At 34.2% G+C, this 13,398-nt stretch overlaps 1 protein-coding gene across 1 annotated transcript in view; it reads right to left on the bottom strand.

The window, feature by feature from the left end:
- Window positions 1–13,398, bottom strand: part of Sobp (Sine oculis-binding protein) — a 67,568-nt gene continuing 54,170 nt past the window's right edge. Inside the window, exons 2-4 of the mRNA XM_089105879.1 lie at window positions 11,539–11,677; window positions 9,427–9,664; window positions 1–1,543 (exon numbers count right to left, since the gene is read on the bottom strand). Of these exons, the coding sequence (XP_088962005.1) occupies window positions 538–1,543; window positions 9,427–9,664; window positions 11,539–11,677 (1,383 nt within the window). The 3' untranslated portion in view covers window positions 1–537. The remainder of the gene's footprint in view (window positions 1,544–9,426; window positions 9,665–11,538; window positions 11,678–13,398) is intronic.

The raw sequence follows: 13,398 nt of genomic DNA, 5'->3' as shown, positions 1-13,398 counted from the left end.
TCATTCGTAAGAATTGCCAACTTTTTCATGTTCAAAAACACTTTTACTCATAACAATATGGTACACAAAACAACAAAATCCCGAAAATATTCTTTGTCACATTTGAACGAAATTTTGTGCTTTTCGTGTATATAAAAATATTGCACTATAACAAGCACTAAACAAAGTTTATGTCAGAATCCAAACTATACTTCTTTCTGAAATATTTGATGCGCCTTGAACTAACGATTATCACATATAAAAAAAGACCTAGGAAAAAATATAGTTCTTTAGTTCCTAGTTCAGAAACGCCACGTGGGGAGGGACATGCCCTCTTCCCCTTAAAGCTAGAAAACTCATATTGTACACGTAAAAAAAAGGGACAGTTTTCCTTAAGTAGCTTAAAAATTGTGTTTGACTGACCCCCCCCTTCTTCTGTGAAAATACCTGACTCTTGGCCTCGCATAGAAAAAGCAAAATGGCATCTTTGTAGTAATACATTGATCAACGCAAGAGCTTGTGATACCAAGATCTACAGGAGGCAAAACAAATACAATTTTACATACTGTTTTTTGTTGACAAATCTAATGTTTCTGTATTAGGTTTATTTCTATCTTTTTTTGGATTAGCTTCTGGGACTGGAAAAACGTCAATCGGCAAGGGGATTGGAACTGGAACGGGAATAATCACTGGAAAGGGCATTAAAACTGTTGAAAGGGATAATAGCGCTTTCAAAAAATCATTATCTTGCAGAGACTCGGTTGGGGTAGTCTGCACTGCTTGATGAGAATAGCTTATCTGTGAATAGTCACTCCCACTAGGAGTCGAAGAATTTCTTGGTTTTTCAACCCGCTCGATTGTAAGACCAAGGGGTAGTGACTCTTGAAGCACAGGAGATAACCCCTTATCATATTTTACTGGGGGTGAATGTCCCTGTCTGGTATGATTGACATTCGCAGACTCTTCATCAAGATCTGGATTTATAGCAGGTCTTATATAAGTAGGTGTTGCCCAAGGCAATCGATGATTATGGACAGACTGTTGCATTAATGCGCTAATGTTTGGCATAAAGCCAGGGACTATGGGATAGAGAGGTGGAATTGAAGACTTATCTAACCTCTTTGTTTCTTTCCTATGCTTGCTTGACGTTTTTCCTGGTGTCTTTTTTAAGTCTTGACGTAGTTTAAGTGGCATTTCTGCTCGTTTCAGTAGCATTTTGGTCATTTTACATGTTGGTTCATTTTCTTGGACTTTTACTCGCTTCAATATTGGAGTTTCTTCCACTTCTTCATCGGACTCAAATATTTCTTCCTTGATTATAACATTTTCTTCTTCACTTTCACCATCATCTTTCGTGTCAGGTGATGGATCTTTACAATTTCGCATCCATAATTCGGGTGTTATCAAATCAATATCGGCTCTTGGTAATTTTTTTACTTCTTTGGCTGATAAATGGTTACTTTTTGTTTTACTTTCTGATTCATTCATGCATTGTAATAGTTGAAGATGGGCTTGAGTTTCTTTGCAGAAAACTGACATCTTGTATGAATTCAGGCATTTGTCACTAAAAAGAAAAACAAAAACAAGGTATAAAGATTAGCTTCAAGAAAGAGAAAAACTAATTTAAGCTTTTCTTCAAAATTTAATTTTGAATAAATACTTAAAAATAAAAACACCTTAAAAAAAACAAAGAGTTAAAAGTAAACGTTCAAAACGGAAGTACTATTTAACTTATTGGAAGATTCATTAAAGAAGATTTAGAGAAGAAGATTATTAAAGAAGAAGAAAAAAATAAGAATTTATTAAAGAAGAAGAAGATTTAGACAGAGAAAAATTTGATAAATGTTTTCCAAAAGAAATATCTGAGGATATTCTTAGGTACTCATTTGACGGACTACATATCAAACATTAAGCTATACAGAAAATGTGGTTCGATCCCACTTTTTAGATGCCGAAAGGAAATTTAAGATGGCTAAGATGGCTTTTACTATTGAAGGCTGACAGATTGTCAAAGATTGTGCTTTTTGACCATCTATCTGGTGCCAACCGGGGCAGCTGCCCCGGGTGTCGTATCTAGGAGGAAGAGTCAAACGCGGCTGAGAGGTCGCCCACTTTGTCAAATTTTTCACTTTGATTCGTTTTTTTTTAATCGGGAGGGGGGCGCTGTAAATAGTTTTTCCGTGGGCATCCCCAACCATAGGAACAGCTTTGCTAAGAACATTCTAATAGTGACTTAGTATAATTAGTCACTGAATTAATTATTTAGATCTGATAAATATTAATTATTTAGTATAAGATCTGAAGCCGAACAGAATATCCATGAAAAAAAAAAGAAAACAAAATCCTAGCAAAGAAACTGAACTAAGGCCTGAGAAAAAGATGAGACAAGAGAAACATATCGTGAATAAATCGCCTATATCCAACAAGGGGGCTTCAGCATAGACAATAATCAAAAAGGAACAAACAGTAAGAAACAAAGTTGAACAAAAAGGATAAGAACAAGAAGATAAGCTAAAACTGTTCATTTTCTAGACGCTTCGTGATTTTATTTTTTGGTATAAAATAAAAATTCAAACAAACTTGATGACGATAGGGCAAAGAACGAGTCAAAATATCGCTTGATTCTTCGATTGATGCCCAATAATAGATGTCAGTAGCTGCATGTGAGCTGGAGAACTTACTTCCAATTATGTCCAACAATCAGGTTGAAACGAAGTTGAGCAAAAATGATAAGAACAAGAAACTTAAAATACATTTCTCTAAATCTAGTGAGGCGATTTTGTGGTTTTAGGATTTTCTCGATGGAAATACCAAAAAAGGATGTTTTCAATGGAAACACAAAGAAAATGTGTTTTTCAAGTTGTACGATGAGGGGGGGGGGAGAAACCTTGTTTGAAAAATCCCACCTGCCTTACCTGCCCCCCCCCCCTACTTTTCCACTGCGATTGATGCGCCTGTCACAGCACTAGTTTAGCTCTTGAATTTATTAAGACCTCATCAAAAGAATCTAAAAAAATATGAATTTATGTAAAAAAAGAAGAAAAATATGTTTACTATCGAACTGCCATTAATTGAAATAAAAACAAAAAGTTCTAAAAAACAAATGGGTGTTGACGAAGAAAGGAACAGAAAAGGGAAGAATGACGAGAATTGTTTGCTTGTCAAACAGTTCGTGGTAACGAACTGTAAGTAAGGAGTGACCTGGCTCAATAGTAACCGAAACTCTAAAAACGAAATTTTGATACCAATAGATACATCAAAAGAATCAGATTTTAATGCTAATTTCGAATATATAAGTTTCATCATGTTTTGTTCTACCCATCAAAAGTGCCTGAGAAAATTTGCCCGATTTTCGAAAAAAGGAGGAAAGCTATAGAACCTTACTGAAAATCACACCATCAGATTCAGCGTATCAGAGAACCCTACTTTAGAGGTTTCAAGCTCCTATCTGGAAACATGTGGAATTTCGTATTTTTTTTGCCAGAAGAAAGATCACGGATGCCTGTTTCTTTGTTTTTTTTTGTTTTTCTGTTGTATTTTTTTTGTTTTTTTTTATCAAAGGGTGATCGTATCGACCCAGTGGTCCTAGAATATCGTGGGAGGGCCCATTTGAACGGAAATTAAAAGTTCTAGTGCCCTTTTTAAGTGACCGAAAAAAATGGGGGGCAACTAGGCCCCCTCCCACGCTCATTTTTTCCCAAAGCCACCCGATCACAATTTTGAGATAGCCATTTTGTTCAGCATGGTCGAAAATATAATAACTATGTCTTTTAGGATGACTTAATCCCCCATAATCCCTGGGTAGAGGGCTGAAAGTTATGAACTTTACCCAGTGTTTACATATAGTACAGTATTGGTTATTGAATTGAATTTATTTATAACCCATTGAAAATACAATAACGAACGGAGTATAAAAAAAAGAATAAGAAAAGAAAATGCAAAAGAAAAGATAAATAAAGACAAATAAAGTAAAATTAAAATTCATAGAATAACCGCACAAGCATAGTAATAAACCAAACAATCACACAGTATACATAACAAGCAAAAAAAAATGACAGCACAAACCAATGAAACATGCACATATTGGGAAGTATACAGACGTTTTCAGGGGGATTTTTTCTGGCAGTAGGGGGGGGGGGGCTCGGCGGTTATATGGAAGGATCTTTCCATAGCGGAAGTTTTTAGGGGGGAAGGGACATTGCTATGAAGGGGTACTGGATTTCCCAGCATTATTTAAAAAAAGATTAGAAATTAGGTAAATTTTTAAGGGGTCATTTTTAAAGAATTAAAACAAAATTTGAAATTTGGCGTAAAGAGCGAGGTATTGACTAGGGGATGAACCCCCTAAAATATGTATTAAAAATATATGAATATAGAAGTTCGTTACATATGTTAATTCGTAATTTACGTATATTTATTATTAATAAAAACGTTAGTAAATAATATTAAACAACTTTCGAGAAAGCCATTTAACCAAATAAAAGTAAAATTAATATGCAAACTTTGTTTTAATTATTCATGTAGGCCTATGGTGATATTTTTGATAAAATCAAAAATGGAATTCAAAAACGTTCAAAAATTAAATAAAAAAACAAGTTTTTTTTAACTGAAAGTAAGGAGCGACATTAAAACTTAAAACGAACAGAAATTACTCCGTATATGAAACGGGCTGTCCCGTCCTCAACGCCTCGCTCTTTACCTAAAGTTAGACTCTTTCTCACAACTTTATTTTTTAAACAATAAAAAATTTTAGCGTAAAGAGCGAGGCGTTGCGGAGGGGACAGCCCCTTTCACATACGGAATAATTTTTGTTCTGTCGCTCCCTACTTTCAGTTAAAAAAAACTTGTTTTTTTTTTAATGTCTAACAAGACGTCTTCAGTGCAGGCAGATGAAAACCAAACAAAACAGCAAACATCCAAAAAAAGGGGGAGAAGGAAAAAAAACAAAAAGACATGCTAAAAACAAGTAAAAAGTAAAAAAAATTAAAAATCATCGAAATAATAAAAAAAAACCCAGATACGTCCAAATGTACAATAGTTTCTCTCGCCTACTACAGGTAGTAAAATAAAAAATACAATTCCGTTGTCTCATGTAAATACCATTAAAAAAAATATGTATAGAATTTCAAATGTGTATTTAGTTTGCTTTATTTTTTATTTACTTTTTTCGATTTTTTGTTTATCCATTATTGTTTTTTTTTTCAGCTTCCCTTCTTGTTTTCAGCCTTTTTGTCCAGCTTTTTATGCATCTTGTTGTTCCTGTTATATATATATATATATATATATATATATATATATATATATATATATATATATATATATATATATATATATATATATATATATATATATATATATATATATATACATATATATATATATACATATATATATATATATATATATATATATATATATATATATATATATATATATATATATATATATATATATATATATATATATATATATATATATATATATATATATCAAGTTGCTAATAAAATGTGTGCACATTTTACAGATATTGGTAAGAGTGTATCTGATAGTGTTGTGCAGTCACCCAGTGATGGCTCTTATAATGATTTTCTCGATGAGGCAGCTGAAGTCTCTATGTTCTAAAGACCAGTGACTCTTGCAGAGCTTGAGACGACGGTGATGTCAATGAAGAATTCAGCAGCTGAGTCGGATTTTTTCAGTGTTAGAATTCTTCGTTCTGTTTTCTCTATTATTTCAGGTCATTTGTTGTATTTGATTAATTCATGTTTTAAGAGTGGAGTTTACCCGGATTGTTTGAAAAGTGCTCATGTGGTACCCCTGTTTAAGAGTGGTGATAAGAATGACATGAATAATTACAGACCAATATCAATGCTCCCAATAATATCACGTCTGTTTGAAAAACTGATTTATGTAAGAATGGTGGATTTTTTAAATAAAAATTCTTATTTTCACCCTACTCAGTTCGGATTTCGTCATGGGATGTCAACAGAGCAAGTTTTGCTTTTTTTAACAACATTTGTCAATGATTCGTTGGATCCAGGGTTGAAAGTTGCGTCTATATTTCTGGACATTATGAAAGCATTCGACTCTGTTGACCGTAGTGTATTATTATCAAAATTAGAGCATGCCGGTATTCGTGGTAATTTTCATAGTTTGATTTTGTCTTTTTTGAGTGGAACGAAACAGTGTGTTGGGGTTGGGAGTGTTCATTCTGATTATATGAATGTGAGATGTGGAATACCACAGGGTTCTGTGCTTGGACCCTTGTTGTTTTTAATCTATATTAATGATTTGAATGCGTGTCTTAAAAGGATATTTAGTCATGTGGGACCTGCAGCTAGAAGGTCAAAGATGATATTGCCTAGCTTCGCTGATGACACACAGTATTCTGTGGCAGCTCTGACTGAGGCAGATTTATTTCTGCTTTTAAATACAGGAATGAGTTGTATTGAAAGATGGATGCATGTAAATAAATTATGTTTGAATCATAGTAAAAGTAAATTTATTCTATATGGAAGAAGTACTAATTATTATCCTTGGATCCATGGTATTCAACTAGAAAGTGGATATCTCCAGAGACATAGTTATGTCGAATATCTTGGTGTCCAAGTTGACGAATGTCTTATGTTTAAACCTCATATTGAATCACTGTGTACAAAAATTGCCAGGAATATTGGAATGCTGCGGAAACTGAAACATTTTTTCCCTCCTAAAATTTTAAGAATGCTGTATTTCTCGCTGGTTCATCCCTATTTGTTATATTGTGTAAGTGTTTGGTCAGCGACATTTAATACTTATCTACTGCCACTGAGGGTTCTTGAAAATAATGCTCTTCATGTTTCATCTGGAATACATGGCTCTAACCCCGTTCAAACTCATTACAACGGTATTAAGATTGTGCCATTGTTCAGTCCAGTTAAGTTTTGGACGGAATTATTAATGTTTGAAATATTTAATGGCCTGCTACATTCATGTTTCTCGATTGCATTTACTGAAGCTCAACACAGGTATGAGACAAGAAATGCCCATTCAATACGAACCCCGTTCCCTGTAACAACAGGTCTGAATTTTCTATCCGTTTTTTTGGGCGCAGTTACATGGAATAAACTTCCTGAGGAGATAAAAAACAAGACAGATCAGGTTAAATTTCAAAAGTCGTTTAGAGTTAGTTGTTTTTCTCAATATGTAAGATTTTAGTGGTTGTGTGTAGAGAATGATTGGTTGAATGTTGTTGGTGAGATGATTGTTTGGATTTTGAATGGATGAGTGATTTATTTCCTTTTTCTATTTATTTTTTTTCTCCTCTATTTTTGTGAATCTTGTGAGTTGTGTTGGGTTGTTTGCATGGATGGTTCTCAAGTTCCCATTTTTTTGTGGGAGGGGTGGGAGAGCGAGGCAAGAGAAGATATTTATTTGTTTTTGGGTTGGACCTTTTCTGGGTTATATTAAGGTCCGAGGAAATAAAAGATAATAACAGAAAATATTATATATATTTTTTCTTTTTAAGTGTTTTTCTTTTCTTTCGGGTTTTGTCCGGCATGCAGTAATGCATTGGATTGTGTTTTTTAAATGAGATGTTTGTTTATTTATATATATATATATATATATATATATATATATATATATATATATATATATATATATATATATATATATATATATATATATATATATATATATATATATATATATATATATTGTTCTTATCTCCGCTAAAGACGCATTGCAAAATAATTCCGTTATTTCTGTATACTGTTCTATTTCCTTGGACCCGTTTATTTGCTAGATTTTTTTGTTTTTTATTACTATTTTTTATTTTTTGTTTTTATAACTATTTATTTGTTTATTTTTGTTATTTGATTATAATAATATTTATTTCTTTATAATGTTTATTTGTTTATAATAATAATTTGTTATTATTATTATTATTATTATTATTATTGTTATGGGTAAATAGCAAACCTGTATTTTTGTATCAATCCAGGTTTTTTAGAGTTTCTCTTGATATGCTCTTAGTTAAGAGACAAGTACATGCTTTGAATAGAATAATTGTTTAGGTCAGCCTTATTTTTGGGCAGAATTGAGAGAAGTTTTTTACCTATGGATTATCAAGCATTAACTGGAAAAAATCGACTGGTCCTCTCAAAAGGCATGTCAAAAGGCATCTGTTAAAAAATGCTAAAAAATGAAATCATTAAACGCCCGAATGCTTCAAAAACTGCTTTGAGAATTAGACCGATTGTCATTTTGATTCTCCACAGAGGTAATCTTAAGGGCGGGGTTCCAAACAGGGAGCGGGGAGGGCGGGAGGGAGTAGGGTCCATATGTTTGAAAATGCTTTTTTATGGTATTTCCATTAAAAAAACGAAAAACAAAAACTAAATCCCCCCCCCGTAGATTACGAAAAACTTCTGTTCTTTGTATCTTCATTTTAAGAAATCGAATAAATATTTACCCCCTTTCTCTGCATTATCGTGATTTATCAATTCTGCCTTAGCTGCCTGATAATTAATTTTTGATAGTTGGCCTGATGATTATGCTGAGTAGCCCGATATTTTACTCGACAGTCTTATATTTTACTCATAACAGGAATTGGAAATTTTGGGAAACATCTTTCTCGAATAGGGAGAAGTGAATCCCCATTATGCCAAAAATACGAGATGGCCCCTGTGGAAGCAAGAAGGCGTCTGTTAGAATAATTTCCAGCTAGGATTAGACACCGCTTTGAGAAATTTCATAATGTTGTTAAGCTGGAGGACATAGTAAGGGAAGGAGAAGTCCGACAGCTGGCAAGACATATGGTAAGGGTGAAGAGACCAAACCCATCATTGCCCCCCCCCCTCCCAACGATAAATAGAGCTTAGTTTTTGGGGTGTAGAGCCTCTACAAAGCCTGAGCTTCGACACATTGATTGTGGGTCCATCCCTTCTAATATTAATAATAATATTACTTGGTAATCTTAGCAAGAGTCGAATTATACAATATACAACTTTCAGAATTATCTTGACTGGATGAGGGAAATATTACTAAAATATTCTTTCTTTTCTTGTTCTGAAAAAAAAATCAATTTTTTAAGATGTTTTACCAATTTTCTGCTTTAGCGGGTACTTCTGAAGAGCTGAGACCACCCTATGTGGTGGGCAGGAGAGGGTTATGATCATGGGGTGGGGTTATCAATCATACATGTTTCCGTGGTCACCCCATGACTCATGGTCACCAAGGGTCATGTGTCAGTTAATGCCACCTGGCGATAAGACCCTTGGTGCCATGAGTACCGTGACCAATCATGTGCCGATGAAGTATCAAAATTCATAACTGGAGTATCAATGGGATTTTAAAGTTTAAAAGACTTTAAATTTGTAATCTACGGTGTATATTTACAAAATTTACAGCCCGAGCGTCAAAAATTTGCATCGTGATCGTTCACAGAAAAAGCGTTTTGCCTACCTACAAAACTGTAGTGCGTGTTCCCCATCTAGTTGATCAGTGTAATTGACGGTGTTGCGGATATGCTTACACCAATCGCATATTTTGCCCTTCTTAAAAGTTGCTCGTCGCCATTGTGAAAAGCAGAGTTCACTGCAGAACGTGTGTTTGTCATTAGTTGACGGATTCTTCTGTGAATAAGCTTTGGGGCCCAGTTTAAAACACCAGAAGCATGTCCCTTCTCCAGACTGCTCACCATCTACAAGAAAATTTCGGCTTAGAAATTGATAGGTATGTAGTTGCCGTTATAGACACATTCAAATTTAATCCCTTAAAACGGTAAATCTTTATTTCAAGTTTAATCCCTACCGAACTCCCTTCACTTCGATTCCTGGCGTGGTCAGTTATTTGGTTTCAGACGGGGGTCAGCGACAAGACTCTGTAAGCTCAGTCAGAGTCGATGCAGCTCTAAATGGGTACCTGGAGAAATATGGAGAAGGTAAACAGGAAGGATGTGCAAAAACACAAGATGGCTGGCCCCCCACACCCCATTGCACTCCCTAGATAAAGGGCCAAGAAACTGAGATCAGCACTGCTGGCTTGGAACTTGAGGGTCTAGTGCCGTCATATTTACCTACTAATCCCTAATGAAGATCTCCCCTATACACAAACTTTTCTCTTAGGACATCAGTAGACAGCTCTTTTCATTGCGATAGGTAGACAAAGAAACATATTTGAGATTTATGAGCAGTTTAGAATTTCGTTTTTCTCTTTGATTCTGGAGGGAACTTGACTCTTGCACACAACTTGACCTTGGGTCTTACACACACATAAAAGAAATCAAAGGGTTAAAGACCGGCACAATTGCTACTACTGCTAAAAAAGTGTCGCACCCAATAAGTCGCTTGATATTGACACATTCATGAACAGTCTTTCTCCATCTCATCTTGCTTCTGCCCTGCTTTGACCAAGAACGGATCCAGGTTCATGACACATGGGTGGGGTTATTGGAAAGTGGGTAGGGAGGTCCAAACTTTTCAACGTAACTAACTACTATAGGACATAACACTAAGTTTTATGTTTTTAGCAAACTTATCCATAATAAAAAAAACAATTTGGGGAAATGATGTAAAAACAATTTATAAAGTAACATTTTTAGTTTAGGGGGCTACACCTCAGCCCTGTTCAGGCTGAAAATTTTATTTTGAAACACAAAATGGCAGAAATCGGCTCTTTGCTATAATACGATATTTTCTGTTACTTAAAAAGGGCGCTAAGGCTTTGATTTTCCATTTGAATGAATCATTTTCCACTAATTGACTATGAATAGGCTGGTACGATCCTTAAAAAAAGCCCCTTTATTTGCCTGTGTCACTGTTAAGGTTAAATTTCAAATGAAAAACTAAAATCCTTAAATATTATCAATAGTAGCCGTACACCACTTCAGCAAGAAGCCGAAAGATTCTTGGTAAATTGTAAGAGCTTCTGATATATTGCTTTGTATTTTTGATAACCATGTGAGCGTCAACAATAAGTTAAAAAAAATGCAGAATTAATTTATGACTTTAAAAAATTTTACATTCAAAATATAAGCCAATTTTAAGGAAGTTAAATTACTTTATTTATAGCTGAACAATTAAGTATGAACCTGGAAAGAGACCGAAAACAAGTTAACAAAAAGCCCACTTGTAGCCTATTTACGGGCTTTAAAAATTTATCTATGAAAACATAAGTAAATTAACCGGTATGTTACCTATGAAAACATAGGTAAAATACCCGATAGGTTACCGGGTTTGAGCCCCCCCCCTCCCAAATCTTTTCCCGGCTCATAAAACGTAACAAAAATGTATATAAACAAATTTTGATTCGCCTTGAATATTTTTGGTATCCTCCTCGAACAAAAATCCTCGATAAACCACCCTAGGGAGGAGGGGGTTTAACCTCCTCCTCCCTAAATGAAACTACTTTTTTCCGTCAAATGAACGGTGCCAATTTGTAATGAATTCCTTTCTACGGCTCTTATCAACTGATGTAATTTCTTAATCTGGAATAGATAACCTATACATAAGAAAGTAAAATTGAAAACAAAAAAAGGAAAAGTGAAAAACTAAAGATAGAATTCAGAGAGCATACCGGCTAAGCTATTCATCTTTTCTTCTGGCGTAGCGGCACGTGCGAGACACCCCGTTCTTTCAGCATACTCTTTCATCCTCACACCAAGAGCTTTCATCTCTGATTCCAAATTATCCGAATCCGAGTCAGATTGATGAAACTAAAAGATTCGAAATTAATTTAAATATCTTGCATTCGTAATGACTAAACTGATATATGATACGCTTGATGTACTTGGATTCGATATTTGTATGCTAAAGCGTATACTATGGAAACTCGTTGTTTAATTTTGAACTTCCTGCTGCGTAATTGGATAGGAGATGGTCGGAAAAGTGTTTATTTGCATTAGTTCATTTTAATGTATGACATTTGATAGCATTTACTAAAATAACGGGTGAGATATTCATTATGTGTGGAGAAGAAGAGAATGATAAATTCATTTTTTGGGAGTTAAATGGATTGAGGGAAGAGAATTTTTCTGAGGTGGTCTAAAAGGAAGGAACGGATTGATTTTAAATTAAGTGATAGACATTTTATGGGGAATAAGAAGGTCGGCTGGTATGGGTTAGGCACAGTGGAGTCTTTTCTGTAGTTCATATGTTCAGTTTGAATACAAAAGAGTGTTTTTTCACTTTGTTCTGAATTTTTGTAATAACCGCGGCTCATAGATACTTTTAACATTAATAAAATCATATCATTATATCCAGGGAAAGAACTAATTGACCCCATTTTTACAGGAGCTTTCGACTGGGGTAATTCAAAAAGTGGTATGTGACACTTTTGGTCAAAATGGTGTTTATAGAGTGTTATCCGTGAGCTTGCTAGCGAAGCCACCTTAGCTTTCTATCTGTTGTCCACTAGCAGAAAGCCACTAGTCTGATATTCGTGAGAAGACAAGAATTGGCAAGGCTTGGAAAAGTGAATCCAGGCCGTTAGTGGAAACTTCTTCCGGAAAGTAGCTTGTGGTGTGAAATTCAAATTATTGAACTAGAGACTTTAAAGGAAAACTTGGAATTTTGACTGATTTCTCTATTTTGTAATCGATTGCTTCAGAAAATGAATCTTTTTTTGGAAACCTTCCAAAATCACAAATGGAAGCCAATCATTAATGCTAGTTTAAAAAGAAAATAATTATGACATTGTTTGTATGGTCAATTTTCAAATGACTTGCTTTTTTAGTTGGTATCAGTAGTAACTATCTATGGAATTCTATGGCCCCTATGTACCAAACAGGTTTTTCTGGTAGGTATTCCAGTAGTCCAATTCTACAGGGCATTACACCTTTGCCAAGAGATTTACGCAATTTCTAGTTCAAGGTATAGACACATCTTTTTTAGCGATAAACCAAAACCAGCACGTCTTGTTCCGCTGTTATGCAATTACTTTTTGTATATATTCAGGTTTCAAATTAGTTTTTTCATCAGTTGGAATAGTTCATTCAACTTAACACTACTGACATTTTTTGTGAACATTTACTTAGAAATGGATAATTCTAAGCAACTTCTGGTGAGTAAAAATTTTCTCATTATTATAATAAAAAGAAATTGTCTGGTATTAAGTTAAGGAAGAAATTCTTTCCTTACACTGTGTAGTTACCTCTTTTAAATAGCTTCCTTCATCATTAAATATTAAATGATCCATGTATTTCAATTTTAGTAAATATTCAAAAAAGAGAGGCATGTTCACTTTGATTTTATCATTGTATATGAAAAATTAAAATAGAATTTGCATATTAGTTTCGGCAGATATGAAAGGCTGCCTCCCTCCTCAATATCTTGCTCTTTACACTAAAGTTCGAATTTCGTTCAAATCCCAAAGGTTGGTCTTCCTTTTTTCTGTGATTTTAAGTATTTCGTAATTTAGGTATATAAGTTTTAAAAG

This window comes from Artemia sp. Qi Xiang Cuo, chromosome 20 (assembly GCF_049724085.1).
Source record: "Artemia sp. Qi Xiang Cuo chromosome 20, ASM4972408v1, whole genome shotgun sequence".
NCBI lineage: Eukaryota > Metazoa > Arthropoda > Branchiopoda > Anostraca > Artemiidae > Artemia > Artemia sp. Qi Xiang Cuo.
The sequence above is the reverse complement of the archived record's forward strand: the minus strand, read 5'-3'. Positions and strand labels throughout refer to the sequence as shown.